Source organism: Diabrotica virgifera, chromosome 6, assembly GCF_917563875.1.
Source record: "Diabrotica virgifera virgifera chromosome 6, PGI_DIABVI_V3a".
NCBI lineage: Eukaryota > Metazoa > Arthropoda > Insecta > Coleoptera > Chrysomelidae > Diabrotica > Diabrotica virgifera.
This window is the reverse complement of record NC_065448.1, coordinates 36,597,317-36,619,641: the sequence shown is the minus strand read 5'-3', so window position 1 is coordinate 36,619,641 and position 22,325 is coordinate 36,597,317. Positions and strand designations below refer to the sequence as shown.

Below are 22,325 nucleotides of genomic sequence, written 5' to 3'. Positions count from 1 at the left end.
TTGAGTTAAATAAATTGCATACATTCTTCCTTTTTCGTCAATTAATTTAATTCAAAAATTATTATTTTGACCACCCTGTATAAATACTGATATTAATGTTTATATTACTGTATGAAGTATTGAACACCCTTTCAAATGAGGTGCCACACGACCCCTATTCCCATTTAAAAAAATCATCGATTACGTCACCACGCTCAGATGGATGACGTCACTAGTATGAAATATATGCCAAACAGTTGTAATTTAAAAATAAAAATCGACCTGCTTCCGGATTTTTCTCTAAAGTTTATTATTATTATCTTAAAATAAATTCATTTTAGAGAAAATGAATTTATTCCATAATATAGATCCTCTCTGTATGTAAGGTACCTATAACACACTTCTGCATCTGCATGGCTAGATTTTGCTTGTTAAGGTATTTCTTACTTACTGTTAAAATTTTAAGAAAATCCATGCATTTTGATAGGTATAATTCAGAGTTAAAAATCTTAGTATTATCATTGTTTAATTAGACAACAATATCTAGTATACAGTTGAGTCCGCGAGTCTTTACCCGTGCGTCATTAATACCTGAAGAGATAAAATACATACTTTTATCTAGCATCATTCTCTTCCACGCATGAAACTCATGACAAACCAGCTGCCGTTTGTTATTAAGTAACAACACATGTTATTTTTATGAACCATCTAGACTCAGTGCATTGAAAAGAGATAGGTACACAAAAAGACGATTCGGTATGTTTTCATATTTTAAGCACAATTTGTTTGGCGTTTCTGCTTTGTTTACTTTTGTGGCTGTCAATCAGTTGAATTTTTTGCGGTTTTTGTCGAATTTTTGCGTTTTGAAGTTTCTTTATATTACACAAACAGTTGTTTTCACAACTAATTTTATATTGGGCTTTGAAATTTTAAGGTAAATAATTATATTTTGGCAATTAATATTTAAAACATACAAAGCTAACGTCATTCACACAGTAAAGAAATGATTGTGTTTAGATTTCCGTCAAAGTGAATAAAATAACAAAAATAAAATATGTTACTGAATTTTTTTATAAATTGTTTATTTATTTATAAATCAATAATAATATAAGAATTTATTAAGCTACTTCAAATGTAGCTGTAATTCTGCACAAAAATTTTGAAGCAAAACTTACATTTGACATTCTATATATTATTTGATAACGTCAAATTTTATAATAAAACCCGTAATCGGAACAGTAGCCACTTTCTGTCAGTTGTTGTTGCGTGAAATAGATTTCCGACTTATTTCGTATGCTTTAAATGATGACGCACGGGTAAAGACTCGCGGACTCAACTGTATATTGGTATTATGCTGCACTATTATTCCTTTTTGCATTTCTCTCATGAACGAATCAATCAAATAGAGAGTATAATACAACTATTTATTTGGTCAATAAGTGCTTAAGTACTAAAGATATACAATACAGTACAAAACTTTACAATAATTCACATACATCTCGTAATAAAAATATGTTTAGTATATTTCTTTAAATATAAATATAAATAGTTTTTGTAGTTAACGATGATGATGATCGTGGACCATGTCCTTTGTGGTCGACGACATTCCCGTCATTTCCGTCGAACCCATTGTGGTCGACTTCATATCCATATTGTCCATATCGTCATTCGACTGCTGCCTTAATAACAATGGAAAGAATATGCAAGCCCAAACAACAAACAACACTGTTAGAACGATGAAACTAATAGACTTTTGTCTGCTCCATGGTGATAATAATTCATCTTGCACCATTTTGTGCCCCTTGTTCCGACAACCAACAGCCTACGACAAAGAAAAGAAAAAAATTAGCACCTTATAGAAACACATTTTTTGGTCAAAAGTTAAGTTAAATCATTATAATTAAAGACCGGATTATATATGACAGAAAGGTCAAAATAAATTCTTATGTAAGCACAAAATTTTGCAAAAAAGCAAAATCTTTCTGAAATAAGCAAGGTTTAAGAAAAGTTATTATATCCTATAAGTAAATCGACTTAAATCTGAATAAAACACATTAATAAACATAATATTTGTTTATTTACATAGTACCTAAACATGACTAAGGAAAATCCACAAGGAAAAAGTTTTCTTGTGATTGGCTGTAGACCATGTAATACAAAAACAATAAAATCCTTTATAAAAGGTATATACGCTCTGAGCTTCGCTGGTATCGCTCCTAGCGGTTACTAATTCAACTTTTACCGGTAATTTTTAAATTTATTATTTAATTGTTATCGCTTAATATTTACAACGCTAAAAAGTAATTAAATTGTAACAGATTTTTTTAAGATTTTGCTAATCATTTTGACGTTCTATTGATGAAATATTAATTTCTTACTTCGGATACTTTCACAATTATCATGTAGATGGCGCCAAGATTAATTTATAATTACATATTACAGAACATTAAAAAACGCAAATTCAGTATTTAAAACATAAGTATATTTAAGGTAAAAATATAAATCACAGCTTTGATCAACTAATATTTTTTATAATTAATGTTTTTAATTTTAATTTAAAATTAATCACTTTGACATTTATGTCAAATTTCCGGTAAACGTTTACAGACTTGTCACTACTGGCGCTCACGAATTTATAAATATCCCCTCTACGTACGAGCTCACAGCGTATATTCAAATCCCTAAAAATAGTATGGTATAGTTAGACCCAAACCCAGACATCCAAAGTGAAAGTTATCCTCCAACACCAAATTGTTCTATATGGTCCACATAATGTTCAGAAAAAAGTCACACCATTTTGAGCGTCGGGTTTGGGGGGGGGGAGAGGGGGGAGAAATCTGCAAATTCGTAGTTTTTTACGTTTTTCGTCAATATTTCTAAAACTAAGCGGTTTAGCCTGAACAACCTTCTACACAAAATTGTTCTACATTAAATTTGAAATAAAAAAGGCCCTATGCATAACCCTTCTAAAATGAACGGTTCCAAAGTTACGGAGGTAGTATAGTATAATTTTGGTCCAAAAAAGGCCTAACCCAGACATCCAACGTAAAAGTTTTCCTTCAACACCAAATTGTTCTATATGGTCCACATATTGTTCAGTAGAAAGTTACACCATTTTGAGCGTCCGGTTTGAGGGGGAGATGGGGGAGAAGTCGGTAAATTAGTAGTTTTTTTACGTTTTTCGTCAATATTTCTAAAACTATGCTTTAGCGTAAGGAATGTTCTATAGAAAAATGTTCTACATAAAATTTAAAACAAAAAAGGTTCTATACATAATTGTTATAAAATTAACGGTTCCAGAGTTACGGAGGGTGAAAAGTGGAGGTTTTCGATACTTTTTATATTTACCGATTTCTTCCCCCTCTCCGCCCCCAAACCCGACGCTCAAAATGGTGTGACTTTTTTCTGAACATTATGTGGACCATATAGAACAATTTGGTGTTGGAGGATAACTTTCACTTTGGATGTCTGGGTTTTTGGTATAGTTATATCATAAATATTGCCCAAAAAATATAAAAAGTATCGAAAACCTCGACTTTCACCCTCCGTAACTCTGGAACCGTTGATTTTATAACAATTATGTATAGAACATTTTTTGTTTTAAATTTCATGTAGAACATTTTTGTATATAACATTGTTTACGCTAAAGCATAGTTTTAGAAATATTGACGAAAAACTTAAAAAAACTACTAATTTACCGGCTTCTCTCCCATCTCCCTCCCAAACCGGACGCTCAAAATGGTATAACTTTTTACTGAACAATATGTGGACCATATAGAACATTTTGGTGTTGGAGGAAAACTTTTACTTTGGATGTTTGGGTTAGGCCTTTTTTTGGACCAGTTATACTATACTACCTCCGTAACTTTGGAACTATTCATTTTAGAAAGATTATGCATAGGGCCTTTTTTATTTCAAATTTAATGTAGAACAATTTTGTATAAAAGGTAGTTCATGCTAAACCGCATAGTTTTAGAAATATTGGCGAAAAACTTAAAAAACTACGAATTTACCGATTTTCCCCCCTCTCCCCCCCCCCCAAACCCGACGCTCAAAATGGTGTGACTTTTTTTGGACATTGTGTGGACCATATAGAACAATTTGGTGTTGAAAGATAACTTTCACTTTGGATGTCTGGGTTATGCCATCTTTTGGCTACTATACTATACTAAAAGGGCTACATCACAGAACTAGTTTTAGATTGGTTGACCAATCATCATCAGTGCTTACGTGAAATTTACATGCTAACCACCAATATATTATAGTATAACAAAAATATGTGGATAAAAACCCTTTACAAGTAAACCGTCAAGGAAACATCGGTTAAAAATGCGAACTTAAGCATGGATGTTTAAAAAATATTCCATTAATACGCCCCAGGTAACATCTGAGCTATGGTTTGACTTGTTCACATGATGACAGTATGGCAGCAAGTGACATTTTAAATATCCATGATGGATTACGTGTAAAGGGTTTTTACCCACATATTTTTGTTATACTATATCTTGTTGGTTAGCATGTAAATTTCACGTAAGCACTGATGATGAATGGTCTACCATTCGAAAACTAGTTCTGTGATGTAGCCCTTTTTAGGGATTTTAAATATATACCTTTTATAAAGGATTTTATTTTTTTTATTACTAAGAAAGTTAATTTTATACCTAATTTATTTAATTAGCGTATGGCCACATCTGAGTTTTTGTGTATAAGTAGATAAATTACAAACAGTAAATAAAAATAATTAATTTTTGGAAAAACAATTTTGTTGACAAAAATATATTCATTAATCTCTGGTCGCAACTAAGAAATCGGATTAATTGCCTTTGTAGATAGGATCTGATCAGGCATTCCTCCACTAGATGTTTAATCGTTTGTCTTGTAGCACCGCAATCGCAATTTGGAGAGGGCATTTTTCCCCATCTAAAAAGTGAGTCGGAACACCTGTCACAGTTTGTTCTTATTCTGTTCAGTGTGGTCCAGATTCGTCTTGGTTGGTCGAATTCACTTCTGGCCCACGATCGGTTACATAAAAATTCGTTTCAATTAAAATTCTTGCAGAATCTAGAGGGTTATTTCTTGAACGAAGCCTAATTATGCCTCTTTCGGTAATACCAACGTGGGAGTCATGCCGATTTAGTACACAAGTTTACGTGAACTTTTCAATGTCATAGCTCTTGTCAAAATCCATTACCTAGACGAATCATAGAAAACTTATAGTAGAAGCAGTTACAGGAATTGATGGAAGATTAACCAGGTAAGTTGATAAGGTTTAAATAAGCCTTATCAATACTTTTAAACGAAAGATATTGGGACCCAACTGCGACAATGGTATGTGAAGAATAAGGTTCAACCACAAGTTAACCAATATTACAAAGAACCCTCTATAGCAAATTATGCAAAAATTCAAAGTTTGAATAAGACTTTGAAATGTGGACCTATAGAAGAATTATGAGGGTTTCCTGGGTAGACAGAGTTACGAACAATGAAGTACTGAGAAGAATAGGTAAAGAGAAGGAAGTTAAACTTACAATTAAAGAAAGAAAACTACAGTATCTCGGACATGTGATGCGGGGCGAGAAGTATGGCATCCTGTGACTCATAATGCAGGGAAAGATATATGGCAGAAGAAGCATCGGCAGAAGACGAATTTCATGGCTAAAGAACCTGAGAGAATGGTTTGGATGCAGCTCAAAACAACTATTTAGAGCTACTGCCTCAAAAATTAAAATAGCTATGATGATTGCCAACCTCCGTAGCGGCGATGGCACCTGAAGAAGAAGAAGAATAAGACAGAACACCTAGTGGAACCGCGCTCATCAAAAACATATGGCAAGAAGAGAAAATACCCGACGACTGGAAGAAAAGTATAGTATGCCCGATCTATAAAAAAGGAGACAAACTCCAGTGCAAAAACTACCGTGTAATCTCTCTACTATGTACAGCATATAAAGTCCTCACGTATATTATAAACCAGCGGCCCCAACCACTAGCAGAAAATATTATTGGAAAGTATCAGACGGGCTTCCGACGGGGAAGATCGACACTGGATCAAATATTTACAGTCAAACATATCTTGAGCAAATCATGGAAACACGATATTTATGTTCACAACGTGTTTGTAGACTTCAAACAGGCATACGACTCAGCCAAAAGGAACAAACTATACTATATATTGGCTGAATTGGCAATACCACACAAGCTAATAAGACTCATTAAAGACACAATGGATAAAACTCAGGCATGTGTACGAATACAAAACCACCGGACAGACTTTTTCAAAATTTCGCAGAGACTAAAGCAGGGAGATGGGCTGGCCCCAACATTATTTAACCTGGCACTGGAGTATGCGGTTAGGCAAATGCAAACTGGACGAGGAAACCTACTGACCAACCGAACGGTTCAACTGGCCGCTTATGCTGATGATATTAATATTATGAGTAGAACATCAACAGAAGCACAGAAAACATGCGCAGAGTTAAAAACACAAAAAAAAATGCTAGGTCTGGAAAATAACACAGAAAAAAACAAGAATAATGACTCAGACGAGAAGAAATATAGTCCCACAAAACATTATACATGAAGATGACATTGAAATGGTTGGAAAGTTTACATCTGGAAGTAGAAATATATGCCGACGGATCAGAAGACGGAGAAATACGGAAGAGAATAACGCAGGCAAACAGAGCTTATTTTACCCTCTCCCATATATTTCGGTCTAAAAGTGTCCACCGAAATACAAAGATGAGAATCTATAAAACTTTAATTCGACCAATAACATGCTATGAAAGCATGTGATAACTGCATAACCCATGCAGACAGTGAAGCCTGGGTCGTGAAAGAAACATCCAAAACAAACTCGACACATTTGAAAGGAAAGTGCTGAGGAGAATACTAGGACCTGTGAGGGAAAACGGAATCTTCAGAAGTCTGTACAACAACGAACTTTATCAACTTTATAAGGAAGCACCCCTGTCAGACTTCATTAGAATACAAAGATTGCAATGGGCCGGACATGTGATAAGATTGGGAGAGGATAGGCTACCAAAAAGAGCACTGAATGCTAGAATGCAGGGAAAGAGACCGGTTGGAAAGCCAAGAAAACGCTGGGAAGACACAGTAAACAGCGACGCACAAGCCCTTTTAGGCGTCCGTGTATGGAGAAGAGCAGCCACAGACAAGCAAGGGTGGAGGCAAAAAATAAAGGAGGCCAAGGCTCAATTTGGGCTGTAGTGCAGTAGAAGAAGAAGGTGACCTAGTGGAACCATTGTGGGACGTCGGCCAGTAGAAAAACCAAGAAAGAGGTGGATGGACGAAGTGAGAACCGATACTAAAGAGATATTGAGGGTAGATAACTGGAGGAGAGTAGCCAGAGACAGAGATACTTGGAGGCGGATGCTGAGGGAGAACAGGATCTGACTTGGGCTGTAGCGCCATATAGGAGAAAGAGAGAAACTGACAACATTGTCAATCGATAGGAGTGAACAGCGGAAAAGATGAGAAAAGATGATGAGATCCGCTTGAAAGCTATAGTATAAATTTGATCATAACGATAATGATGACTTTTTTACTAAATTTTTATATAAAATACAAATGCATGTTGTTTCTTCCAACAACTATATAATATATAACATGTAACTTATTGTTAAATTTAAGCATAAATTTACACTTGTTAAGAATACAAAACATGTGTCCTGGTTATCAAAAAAAAATACCAAATATGATCAATATGGTTCAAATTTGTAAATCACTGTGACCACTCCATTATTGAATATCAACCGATGAACCGAGATAAGTATAACATATTTGTAATACGATGCTTTGCATTTTTTTGTATAACAAAAATACTATCGTAAAAATATGACTTACCTCTTCACACATTTCAAATTGTTGGTTTCTGATTACTTTGAAATACTTGTATTTTTCCATTTTCTTTAGATATTAAGAACTAGTACCTACATACAATAAACACACCTGCACTGTTTATTGCTCTAATATTAATGCCTACTTGATTTATTGCTTTGTTTCATTTACTAGTTGATTCATTGGTTACTCAGTCTTTGATTCATTAAATGATTAATTAATTATTTGTTTTCAAAATATGGCTTTGGTATCTATGGAATGTATCAGATAGTCCAGGTAGGTAAATAAGTATTACTCAAGACTTAGCAATAGCCAGGTATTTGAGGAGTTTTTCCATAATTTATATTCCTTAATCAATAATCTATTATACCTATTAGGCCAGTTCCGATAATTTTTGAGACCAATAAATAGAAACCGGATGGAACCCATTGCAAGAGGAAGAAGATGTAACAAAAATTGAAGGAAAAATAATATAGGCGACCTGAGGTGTGGAAGAAAAAGGAGGTGAGTTTTTACAATTTTAATTGAAAAAACTTAGATAGCAAAGTTGTGGAGTTATTAAAAGATCTACAACTTTTTTATTTACACTTTTTTTACATAATGTCAAAATGTATGAAAAAAATTCAAATAACCTAGTTTTTGTTTTTTTATTTTTATCTTCCATAAAAAAAAATTTTCTACGACCGTGCTAAAAGAGCCACTTTCACGCACTCATTTCGTTTCCGAAAGTTGCACTTTCCCGCAAGGCGTGCGTGAAAGTAAAGTGCGGGAAAGTAAAATACCTTGTAATATGGCATTATAATATAATTATAATACATGCAATAAACTAATATGTAGATATTATTTACTAATTTATTTCAAATTTATCTTATTGTGTTCATGTTTTAATGAAATTAGCGCGATAATTCGATGAAATAAAATTATTTTGACATAATATTTAAAAGTCAGATCAGTAGACAATTACAATGGTTTTGAATCGTCGTCATGGAAACCAATATCGTCGTCGTGGTAACCCATTATATTGAAAGTTTGGTTTTGACAACCTTGTCAAAAAATTAATTTGTGTATTTTCACTTCTAAATAAAAACTGATATAACTCTATTTTTTGTGGCTTTTTCCAGTACGGCCCTAGAAAAAATATTGTTCCTAACTCATGCGGAAAGTGTCTTCCCCGCACTCGACTGCTTGCCCGAACTACGCTATCGCGTCGTTCGGGTCAACGGCAGTCTCGTGCGTGAAAGTATCACTTTCCGCACTAGTTAGGAAAATAACTATTTGCTCAAGAAAAGTGAAACGAGCGTGCAAAAATGTCTACTTTCGCGCACGCGTTTTAGTTTAGAAAGTTTTATTTTTCCGCACGCCTTTATAAATTTTAATATGGCCTTAAAATAATTATAATACATGCAATAAACTAATATTTAGATATTATTTACTATTTTATTTCAAAATGTATCTTATTGTGTTCCTGTTTTAATGAAATTAACGCGACAATTCGATGAAATAAAATTATTTTGACATAATATTCGAAAGTCAAATCGGTAGACAATAACAGTCATTTTGAATCATCGTCATGGAAACGAAGATCGTCGTCATGCTAACTAATTATATTGAAAGTTTGGTTTTGACAACCTTGTCAAAGAATTAATTTGTGTATGTATTTTCATATTAATTAAATTAATTGATTAAGATTTGGTCATTTTATAAAGACTCGTAGAAAAAATATTGTCCCAATCCCGCTTCGCGTCGTTCGGCAAACTGCAGTCGCGTGCGGAAAAGTATGACTTTCTGCACTTGTTAGGAAAATAACTATTTTAGCTTTACTCTAGCGTAAAAACCATACATTATTATGATGGAGAATTTTATTAAAAAATGTAAAAAAAACGAAGAAACTCTAATTCGAAAATGTTTTCAATCATTATGTAAAATTTTGAGCTATTTATTAACATTTACACTTTAATTATTATTCGAAAAACGTGAGATTTCATGGTACATTGATAAACTAAAAAATTGCAAATCCAAATGTACCTACTACTACAATAAACAACCAAATAAGTTAATACAGTTAACACTTTATAAGACACTTAAAGACTCCATCATGGAGAACAAGCCTACGTTCTTTCCGATGACGCTCCAATAAGAGCCGAAAATCGCGATTCAGAGGACGACTGCGCTCCGTATTCTAATTGAAAAGTAAGATTGTTTTGCCTTCGCATTGCAACTGAATTAAAAATAAAATTTTTATTTTATTTTCATAATTATTAATTCTAAACTACTTTTCATAATAGCAATTTTCCATATTATGAATTGAAATACGTAAATAAATAAAGTTTTCGTTATGATAATGCTCGCATTTTCAGCTTGTTTATTTTTAAATCAATTTTTATTGATTATTTCATTCATAGGGATTCTGACCAATAGAAAGCTACAGAAATAAAAATTAGAGCGATTATTTTTTAATGATTTTAACTTCCAATCGTATAGTAAGATTTTTGATCACGTGTTTAATTTTGTCCAATCAGATTATTGTTACATTGGTAATTTTCTACTGTAGAAAATAATAATATAAATAAAATAATAATCACAATTCATTCATAGGAGATTCTGACCAATAGAAAGCTACAGAAATCTGAATTAAATCGATAATTTTTGATAATCTCCCGTCGTTAAGTATATTACGTCAGATGCCCTTCGTTGCTACGAAAAAATACATTCAGTGACATTAATGACAATTAATGTTTTAAAAATTATAAAAGTGATGACTTTCAATCGTCAAATATTTATAAAAACTGTGTGTTTAATGGTACTTACATAAATAAATTACAATAAAATTTTGGTTTTGAACAGTTTTATTCATGAAATAATCGCAACAAATTGCACTCGCACTCTGAAATTAATATAGAATTTCAGAGCTCTTGTGCAATTACTACTGAGAGTTTTTTTAAGTAGATTGTTTATGTGTAATTGCAACCAGTTTCCTAGTTTTGACAGCTGTCACATTCAAGAAAATATCCATAATAAACTTTTAGTTCTGCATCTAATGTCAAATTGTCACGAGGAGAACACAAATGGGAAAATTTAAGCGCTCGATTTACTTCGGTAAGATTATTTCATGAATAAAACTGTATTTATAAATAAATTAACTAATATTTTATTAATATATATATATATATATATATATATATATATATATATATATACCGGGTGGTGAATCGGAAAACGGGCCATAGGAAACTCAATGTAAAATTCTAAACTGTTGAATTCCTGCTTCCCTAATTATGTTACATCAAAAGTCATGAGAAGTTATTTGTAGAGGATTGAAATCTGTATTAAAAACAGAAGTTACAATTGTTCTACGATTTAAACACATTCCAAAATTTTGAAAAATATAATGTATTTACCGCAGTAGGTATGTGTGGGTATGTTAGGCCACACGTTACTATTTAACTGACAGTGAGCACATTATTGACTGAAGAAAATATCTTTATTATTAATATTTTCTCCTTAACTAAGGGTATCTTATCAACTTTATTGTGTTTTAAACAAAAAATGATAAAATAATTAAAAAAATTGACAGTTCTAATTGTTAATATAATAAATTCATTGTCAACAAATGCAATCTTATACACATTATTGTATTGTGTGTGGCCTAGCTTTGGCGTATTACTCTGAAAATTGTATTATATTTTTACAAAATTTTGAATAATTATTGTTCATAGAACAATATTAACAGTTGTTTTCAATAGAGAATTCAATTCTCTACAAATAGTTTCTGATGACTTTTGATGTAAAATAATTAGGGAAGCAGGAATTTAACAGCTTAGAATTTTACATTGAGTTTCCTATGGCCCGCTTTCCAATTCACCACCCGGTATATATATATATATATAAATACATTCGAAAGCTTGAGTAATTAAAAAATAGTCTTCTAGTAGCCCTTTTATTGACTCCAACCCACCGAAACTCAAAATTGTTTTATCCAAACAAGTCAACAAAGTACTTCTTTTTTCTTTACTTTTTATATATAAATATATATATATATATATATATATATATATATATATATATATATATATATATATATATATATATATATATATATATATATATTAACAGCACTACAGGCCTTAGAGGCCCTTGGCTTCGATAGTCTTGACTAATTTCTTCCACTTTTTGCGGTTCTGTACTTGTCCTCTCCAGTCTCTTGTACCCATTTCTTCTAGGTCAGTCCGGACGGCATCAAACCACTTCCTTCGTGGTCTCCCTCTTCTTTTCTTCCCTTATTCTCCTGCTGATAAAGCTCTTAGGACGTTTCTTTCTTGTGGCATTCGTAAAACATGACCCAACCATCTAACTCTCTGTGCCTTGATTTTCTGAGTTATTTTAGGTTTCTTATACATCTCCATTAGCTCCTGGTTTGTTCTTCTGCGCCATTCCCCGTTAGCCTCGTTTATACCACCAACAAATTTTCTCAATATTTTTTTCTCCCAAATCTCTAGCTTTTTTTCTTCTTTCTGGTTCATTGTCCAAGTTTCACATGCATACAACACCGTTGGTCTTACTATTGTTTCATACGCTCGGATCTTGGCTGCCCTTGACACGCTTTTTGCCTTTAACAATGCGTTTAATGAACCTACTGCTTTGCTACCTTTCAACAACCGTTTATCTATCTCTCTCTTCGTTTCCTCTATTTGTAACTGTTACTCCAAGGTACTCAAATTCAGTTACCTTCTCAAGTTTATAATCTTTGTCATTTGTCCTTAGAGTAATCCACTTATTTTTTTCAGCGTTCTCTCCTCTCATTTCCATATACTTGGTTTTTCCTTGGTTTATAGTCAGGCCATGTTTTTTTGCTTCTTCTTCAAATTGCTTGAACATTTTTTGAAGTTCTACTCTTGAACGTGTCAGAAACACCAGATCATCTGCAAAACCTACACGCTGTTGTCTTCTGTTAAGAATCGTGCCGCTTGTCTGGATATTGGCTCCTCTAATTATCTTTTCTAGTACTAGATTGAATAAGTCTGTTGACAGGGGGTCCCCTTGTTTTAATCCTCTATTGACGTTAAACTTATTTGAAAAACTGTCTTCTATCATGACCTTATTGAGTGCGTTAGATAATATTAATATTAATATCTTCATCTAAATATTTGCTAAACTGTGCTTTTCACTGCGCTGACAAGTTGAAAACTGTGGGTCACATTAATTGGGATCAATGTCACTGACTGTTTTTATATAAAGACTTGAATTTTATATGTAAGTATTAAAAAATAATCTTACGAATATCACACGACAGTAAGAATAAATAAGAAAATAATGCTTCATTTTTTCTCAAATTTATTGTCATTGGGCAACAGCCACTCGAGCCCTGCGGGCTCTCGTGTCTATTGCCAGACAACAAATTTTCGAAAAACTGTCGCATTATTGTCAATTTATTCTCACTCTCTTATAATATTATACTCGATAATTTCCCGTGAAATTAAAACTGTCAATGTCACTCGGGAAACAATTCGATAATTTTAGAGATCTCGTGCAATTACTACTCATAGTCATAATCCGGTGTAATAACCCGTAAACATGTGTTCTTTCTATGACTTATCTATATTTATTTATAATACTAAAATTTAAGTATAAGGTCAACGTTTAAAAGGTTTTTTTGTCGGTCTAACTTTATTTAACATATTTTGTAACATTGAATGATTTGAAAAAATTAACTATTATAAACATACATTTATTTTAGCTTTTAAAAAGAAGTTGTAAGCAGCTTAAATAAATATTTAAGAAATAACAAGAGGCGCACAACATTTTAACCAAAAAAGATACGTTTTTTTCTACAAAAATATTCCCTGACGAAACATAGCTCATAATTTGGGAAGACGTAAACTAACAATAAAAAGGAAAGCAATGTTTTAGACGAAATAAAAAATTAAAAGAAACTAGGATAGATAATAGTCAATTACAAAGCATAATTAACAGATTAAGTGAGGAAAGTGAATACTTATTAATAATGGGAATTGATTGAAGAGAAATAATGTTCAGAGCAATGAAAGAGCTAGAAGTACCAAATGAGTTGATAAAAACAAAACTACCCCTTGAAAAAGTTGAATGTAGAGTACGAATCCAAGGAACCTGAACCTTTTAAAACAAATGGGTTGCTCCAGGGAGACCCCTCTCTCCTATTTCTTTCTTTTTCCCCTTCCTTATACCCTTTCAGGTGTCGGATTTGGGTTTAGTTTAGCTACATATTCACCCATCTCTTCCATTCTTTTCTGTCTTGTGCTATTAGTTTTATTTCTTCTAGCGTTTTCTGTTTAATTTTTCCTGCTTCTACTATTTGCTTTATCCAGTTTTTCCTCGGTCTGCCTTTCTTCTTTTTCTAATATTCCTTGTTTCGTGAATTTTCCTTGTTAGTCTACTAGGTTTGATTCTCATCAGATGTCCATACCAGCTTAATTGTCTCTTTATTATTTTATTCATTATTGGTTCCTGTTTAGTTTCATTCTGCGTTTAAATTTAAAAAAAAATATTTATTAGTTTTTTCAGGACTCGAAATTCAGTCCGTGGTGATATTTTTCAAATTGAACATTCGCTGTCTTTGTCATGCAACGCACTGAGTCAAATAGAATATGTTGAAAAGAAAGTGACAGTTTTAAATATTTGACATGGCATCCGGAATATTTTGAGTTGTTGAATAAATAATATTGATAGTGTATTTGATAAATAATTGATTTAAGACGTGAACTTAATTAAAAGTTATTTATTGTATATTATTTATGGAAGATCCAAGCAGAAAATACATCAGGATATATTCTGTGATCCAAGTATTTTGTTGTTAAAAATGTTCAAAATTGTAAGTGTTCCATAGTGACAATATATTATTAAAAAATCACTTTAACACTTTTCCTCTTTTCTCGATTGAGTATTAGTTTTTGTTGTACATATAAATTATTACAATCACTGAATACATAGTTAGTGAAAAAATTATCACATTTATTAACTGAAATAATAATTTGCAATTATACAAATAACAGTTATCCAAGAATATTCAAAAGCAACGAAAGTCCGCAGTCGAAGTTTTTCCAGCTTGAAAACCTGCTCGTCAATTTCGTCAGATGCGTAGTCTAGATTACATTCAGTGTTGTCTGGATCTAATAATATAGCCGACGTTAGATAAACAAATGTATCCGTTAAATTCTGTAGCTGTTGGCAACGCTCACGAATTTCTACAATAACTCTATCTAACGAAGAAAACAGTTTTCGTCTCAATTCCTTTTCACAAGACAAGTTAGCACCTCTAGTTCCGTCATCAAAAATATTCTTTCTTGTTATGCGTCTCCGAGGTTTTAGGGAAATTCCAAGTTTTTCACACATATTTTTGCATAACCTACAGCGTCATTTGCCCATTCCCCTCTTTTCTCTGCCAATATCATCTGCAAAGCATTTACTTTCTGAACGCACATTCTTATTTTAAGTCCCCTTATTTGTAAATATTTTTGTGCATCATTCACTTCATGTAGCACCTGTTACCACAGGCCCAAAAAACAAAGAAAGGTAAATGACTGCATCGAAACTAGTAAAGCACCTGCATCTGTCCTAGTGTTTAAGCTTTCACCTGCCTCTGTCAGTTTTTCCAAAGTGACGAGAATGTATTTGCAATGATGCCATATCACATTTACGACATCGCCTCTTGCACTCCACCGCGTATCTTGAATCCTTCTTTTGCCTGTAGCTGCTATCAGAACTTCCCAACAATGTGTTGATGAGGAAAAAAAAAAGAATAGCAACGTTCTAAAGTGCCGAAAAAAGTTGTGCTGATTGGTAGTCATAAACAGGGAATTTACACAAGTCAGTATAGACGTTGTTGTCAGTCGCTACAAAATATCATTCAAAGAAAAGGAATTCCCCGAATTCGTCACAAAATAAGCAATAAAAAATTCCGTGCTCCTTTCAATCGGTCCGAATTTGTAGTTGCGATAAAAATATAAAATGGTTCAAATATTTACAAAATATTTTTATTATTTATTGTTAAATTTTGCCGCCCCCTAAAAAGTGCCGCCCGGGGCGGGCCGCCCCCACTACGCTACGCCACTGCAGTGGCATAAAAAGGCGATACTACCGACCTCAAGCGGTGGTCTCCAATCAACGCTGTACATAACGTATGTATATGTATAACGTATGTATATACATATACATAAACATACGTCGCGTCTGTATGTTTGTACAGAAGTTCATGTTATGCTGCGTTCAGCCTACAATAAAAGACCGCATCCATTATTCATTATAAAGCATACAGACGCAACGTATGGCGTAACGCTATACGCGGCGTATGGCGTTTATTGGAGAGTACCGCCTCAGAAACTACAGGCTCATAAGTCTATTTTCCCATATTTATAAACTTTTTACAAAACTAATTAGATAAATAATTAAGATTAGATTAAATAATTACGACACGATTAGAAAATAAATTGGAATTTTATCAGTCCATAGAACAGGAGGGTTTTAAAAATAGACTATGGAATTAACGAGCATCTATTGGTAACAAAAATATTCTTACAGTAAAATAATTAGATTTCAATACGATAAACTACTAGTTTTAATATTTGTGATTTATGAAAAAACCTTCGACATCATCAACCAACAAAAAAATGTACAAAATCCAGTAAAGTTGAAATCAAAGATCTTTATTTGCCATCAAATTATTGCAGAATACCTTAATCTTAAGCTTATTACAAAGTTATTTGTATTTTAGTGGTGTGGTTAAGTTTTCGGCTCAGGTAGAACAGTTGGCAACTATACAATGAATGTATAATATCCTACCAGTCACCACATATGGCTGTGAAACATGGATGTTAGACAAAAACACAACTAAACTACAAATATGTATACTAGAGAGCTATAGAAAGAAAACTTTTAGGAATAACTTCGAGACAGAAAAATTAACTAATAGATTAGGCAGAGTTGTTTTGTTTTAAACATTTTGTTTTAATCAACTGTTTTAAACATGTTTTAAACATTTGCTTAGGTTTAAAACAAATTTTGTTTAAAAAGTTTAAAACATGTTTAAAACACTTAAATTAAACAAGCTTTTTTTTATTTTCTTTGTGAATATAATACATAAATATGAAAAAAATCTCAAATACATATTATAAAGAATGTTTAACAAATATACATATTATTTATTTATTAATACACACTTGTGGGAACACAACAAAAATTGGAGAACTTCAAAACATTTTGCATACAAGAGTTAATAAATTTCTCAAACTGTTTCAGTCTCATAGTAATCTTGTAATCTAAGTCATCAATCTGATCAGTCACGTGATCACTTATAGAATGAAGCTCTTTAAAAATTGAAATCAACTTAGCTGCTTTGACATTGCCTAGCCGATTACATAGTTTGGAAATGACTAAAGCGTATGATGAGAAGAGTTTTTTTGGATGGCCATAGAACGCCACCATGCCAATGATCTTACATTCTCAATTAGATGTTTAGAAAACATATGGTTTAAAGGGTACACACTTTGCCCGGTAAATAATAATAATTGGCAATGTTTCTGGATAATTCTGGATAAAGTTTCTACATATTCGGTGCCAGGTTTTATTTGCGCTTGACTAAATCTATTTCCACTAAAGCGATGAGCAAGCAAAGGACCCCGAAGAAACCTTATGGGAAATGGCTCTCTGTCAAATGCTCTGAAACTTTGGGTTCTGGTAGTCCTTGATGTGTAGAATAAAAGACACAATGGGCGCGTAGCTCCAAAAAATCATGGTTTCAAGATATAAGCCTCTGAAGTTATAGGTACAGTGAGGACGTTTGAGTTGGAATAAATTCATTTTCTCGAGAATGGGCGACGAGATAAATTACGAATCAAGTCGATTTTCATTTTTAAATTATAATTTTTTAGCATATATATCATACTAGTGACGTCATCCATCTGGGCGTGATCACGCAATCGATGATTTTTTTTAAATAAAAATAGGGGTCGTGTGACAGCTCATTTGAAAGGTTATTCAATTCTCTATTCACTGATATAAATATTAACATAATTATTTATACACGGTGCCCAAAAATTTTTTTGAATAAAATTAGTAGAGAAAAAATAAAAATGTATATAATTTATTTAATTCGAAATACCTTTTACTGCTGTCAGAAAACAGAAAAAAATGGTAATTTGAAAAATAAACATTGCTTTTCGCTTAAATTAAATGCTCAAACTGCTAAGAGGCAGGTGGGTGGCAGCTTTAATTTTGAATTTAAGCGAAAAACAATATTTATTTATTAAATAAACATTTTTTTCTGTTTGTGGACAACAGTAAAATGTATTTTGAGTTAAATAAATTACATATACAGTGGAACCTCGATTATCCGTCTCTCTATTAACCGTCACCTCTGTTAACCGTCAGGGTCCATACATAAGTTATATTGTATACATAAGTAAAAATTTAGTCATCAATTCATTTTGTTTGAGCATTGCGATAAGCCAAACGAAATTCGTTGAAATGTACACGTCCAGTTATGCCACCACCTCATTTTTTTATGTATAATTTTTGTTCTTATTCAGGGCTCTGGATTAAATTTCAATTTAAATAGGTAATGATAAATGATACCCTGCTTTTAGAGTTCTATTTTTAGAATCGCAAGCCGAAAATAAAAACGCACAGCACAATAATAATTATTATTAGTCAATATATCTGTGTGTCACCATAATTCAGTGTGTCACCATAATACTATGAATTTTTTTTAATGTTCTGTTAACCGTCTTTTCGATTCTCCGTCATACCCTTGGTCCGGTGCCCTGACGGATAATCGAGGTTCCACTGTATACATTCTTCTTTTTTACTCAATTAATTTAATTAAAACAAAATTGTTGGGCACATTGTATAAATAATTATGTAACAGTTTATATTAATGAATAGAGAGTTGAATAACCTTTCAAATGAGCTATCACACGACCCCTATTCTTATTTAAAAAAATCATCGATTGCGTCATCACTCCCAGATGGATGACGTCACTAGTATGATATATATGCCAAAAAATTATAATTTAAAAATAAAAATTGATCTGATTCGTCATTTATCTCCAGAGTCACCCGTTCTCGAGAAAATGAATTTATTCCAACTTACACGTCCTCACTGTACCTATAACTTCAGAGGCTTGTATCTTAAAACCATGATTTTTTTGAGCTACGCACCCATTGAGACTTTTATTCTATACATCAAGGACTACCAGAACCCAAAGTTTCAGAGCACTTGACAGAGAGCCATTTCCCATAAGGTTTCTGCGGGCTCCTTTGTCAAAAAATGAACCGGGATCAATGCCATTTCCATAAACTCCTTCACCCTATTCGTAACATTTACCAAAAATTCGCCATTTGCATGTTCAGTCTAGAATGCTTCCAGAAGTTCTAGTCATATCTCTGTAGCCTCTCCTTTAGTGCAAGTATTTGGACTTTGTCCCTGCAATATACTTTCTTTTTATAAATACCTAGCCTTAGGCATTTGTCTTTAAATTTGTATCATTTACAAGCTTTATCAATACTTATTCTATTGTTTGAGCAAACGTGAAATAATATTGGCCAGTTTTCCAACTAACTTTCTATTTCTAAGCATTCCGATAAAGTAGTATTCCAATGAACATCCTGGTGCAATACAAGAGGATAATCACCAGCTTCTCGGCATTTTGTGCTAGCAAAATGTATTTCTCATGTGCATTTCTGAAATATTTGCAATTTTTTTACTACTCTTTGTTCCTGGCACTTCTCACTTCTATATCTTGGGCAAGTAAATTCAATATACGGGCCGAATAGCCATAAGTTATTATATGTATCTGTGCTGCCTAATTCCTCAAAAAGATCCTTCTCATTTTAAGAAAATATGATTTAAACAATGTTTTTTTCTACGTTTTATTTGTTTAAAACATGTAATATAAAAACAAAACAAAAAACATGTTTAAAACAAAAAAAAACCGTTTAAAACGAAAAAACGTTTGTTTTGTATAAAATAAAAAAACATGTTTTTTGCAACCCTGAGATTAGGCAACTATAACAAACCAAAGTCGAAAACATATTACAAAGAGTATGTTCATCAAAATGAAGTAGGACAAAAGGAAGACAAAATGAAACTGGGTCGAACATGTGGCTAGAAGCAAATATAGCTGGATTGTAGAGATTGCATGGGGACAAAACAGCGTAGAAAGACCGGAATAAAGATGGTACGACGACTTAAAAAGACCAGTGGGACTAAATTGGCACCGTCTAGCCCAGAATACAGAAAATCGGAAAGAAATGAGAGAGGCTGATATCGAAAAGATAGACTATAGCTGAAGAAGTGAAGAATTGTATACAAAAGTGCATTAAAATTACATCGAAATAGATACAAATTAAAAACAGCAACAATAATTGCCTACGTTAGAGAAGTGGCAAGACTACAATATATTAGTTGAAACATATTAGATTATTAGATATTCTATTAAAAGAAAAAAGTGCACTTGCAAATAATGCGTACATGCTAATGGTAATAGTTAAAAATTATTGTTATGACAACGAATATTAAGTAGGTAATTTTATTCCTGGGTTCGTTAGGAATAAACGTTCCTTACTCTCCCTTTCTTCCTCCCCCCCCCTCTCTCTCTCTCTCTCTCTCTCTCTCTCTCTCTCTCTCTCTCTCTCTCTCTCTCTCTCTCTCTCTCTCTCTCTCTCTCTCTCTCTCCTCTCTCTCTCTCTCTCTCTCTCTCTCTCTCTCTCTCTCTCTCTCTGTCTCATTTTCCCTTTCAAATGTCACTACATCCCAGTTCTTTTTGAGCAAGTTTTGCGCATCCGCTGCTTCTCGCTTTGGTAAAACTGCATCAAAATAGGCAAACATTTTTTGAAGGCAGCAACAATTGCATAGGTACGTAAAAAACCTGTAAAGACCCCGTTGGTTGGAACGTATTAGGTATTAAATAATCAGAGAGATAAAGAATATAAAAGAAACCATTAAAAACATATTGAACGTATTGTAAGCAAAATCGGGGAAAGACCAAATCTATGAAGAAATGAATCTTAAAACAAACAAATATAAAAAATAATTATGAAAATAGCTAGGTACGCTAGTCGTAATAAAATATGAAAAAGAAATATTACTTACCAATAAAATGAAATAAATTTTATTTAATAAAACCAACTAGGTATTTTAAATTAAATTATCTTGATTACTTAATATGTCACAGACACAACTGTTTCATTTTACCAAACAAAGTAAGAGTGAGTAGGTATTAGTTTTAATAGGCACAAACACTCATAAAAAGTACTTATCGATATTTTATAAATTGGTTTTTTTAAAATAAGTACAGTGAAATTATCTCTTTTTAATTTTAAACCAATAAAATAGCTAGTGGCTACTTACCTCTATATTCTCATTCTGTGCAGTCAAAATTTCATTACTATTGTTCATGTCGACGAAATAAATCCAACTACTGGTACTGGAATGTCCTCAGTAATTATTCATAGCACTGTCCCACTGTTTACATCACCGTGTTTATCTAGAGTGTCTGAACACAATAGAGATAGTGATTGTGTATCACATCAAATGAGATACCTTTAGTTGTTTTTTAAGAGTTATTTAAAGAAAACAAGATTAGATGATACATACGTTTTAGACGATATCTAAACGTGAATAAGATAGATTATCGTAACATATCGCATAGGTATGACACGATGCTGTGGTCAGTAGTATTACCTTTGCATAATAACCGGAAAACCTTGAAACCGTATAAATAAATATAATTTTGAGTTAGGAGCGTCATGCATTTTACCACATAAAGCACATAAGCGCATTGTGTATAAAAATGGTAAAAAACATTCTACATAGATATTATATGAACGATTAGTCAGCGAATAATATTTTTAGAAGAGGGCAGCTTTCTCTCCTTCTCCTCTATCTTTTCTTCTTCGTAAGGATGTAGTGGCGTCGTGTAATTTGTTGGCCTATTTTTGTCCAATTATCTCTGTCCTGTGCGTGTTGTTTTGCCCGTCATTTTTTTTGGGAGGTGGGAATCTTCTTAAGACCCTCTGCGAAGGTGTCCCAGGTGTGTGGGATTCAGTCCGTCCTCTTTCTCCAGCCGGCGGGTCCGGAACCGCTCTTAGTGACCATATCTGACTCGTCGACCTTACTCATAGCTCCCCTCCGGCACTCCCAGCGTGTATTCCACGGATTAGCCGGCTGCCCCCCGCCCCCGCGCGCCGCACCAAACCGTTCGCCGCGCGCGGGGTAGTAAGGCAGCCAAGACGCCACCCAAACCAAGATGGAACCAACCAAAGAATGCCAGTTGACAGTTACGAGTAACTCCAATCATTCATGCTTTCATCTATGCACGCCTTATCATCCACCCATTCACTCAATCACTCTGATATTAAGATGGGGCAGTCTGTGTAGGTCGGATGTAAAAGGTCCTTCCCCACCGACTGCCCCACAACGATACGGACAAATATAACATAAGAAGAAGAAACAAGAA

The 22,325-nt window shown here is 33.1% G+C and overlaps 1 protein-coding gene across 3 annotated transcripts; it reads right to left on the bottom strand.

The window, feature by feature from the left end:
* Positions 1-1,389: 1,389 nt before the first annotated feature.
* Positions 1,390-21,640, bottom strand: LOC114335168 (uncharacterized). 3 transcript variants are annotated; one of them, XR_007698475.1, is made up of 2 exons: positions 20,960-21,130; positions 1,390-1,801 (listed from the first exon to the last, which is right to left on the bottom strand). XR_007698475.1 is itself a non-coding variant. In XM_028285348.2 (2 exons), the coding sequence occupies exons 1-2, from the start codon at positions 21,263-21,265 to the stop codon at positions 1,538-1,540; spliced, it is 312 nt and encodes a 103-aa protein (XP_028141149.1). In that variant the 5' UTR covers positions 21,266-21,640; the 3' UTR covers positions 1,390-1,537. The 3 variants fall into 3 exon arrangements, 2 of the variants coding, with proteins under 2 accessions (XP_028141149.1, XP_050508626.1); XM_028285348.2 differs by lacking the exon at positions 20,960-21,130 and adding an exon at positions 21,218-21,640; XM_050652669.1 differs by lacking the exon at positions 20,960-21,130 and adding an exon at positions 7,846-7,990.
* Between the last annotated feature and the right edge of the window lie 685 nt (positions 21,641-22,325).

Coding starts and splice junctions, on each gene's coding strand:
- LOC114335168 (XM_050652669.1), bottom strand. CDS start 7,905: ATGGAAAAATACAAGTATTTCAAAGTAATCAGAAACCAACAATTTGAA. Junction 1,802..7,845: donor AATTTGAAATGTGTGAAGAG/GTAAGTCATATT, acceptor TCTTTGTCGTAG/GCTGTTGGTTGTCGGAACAA.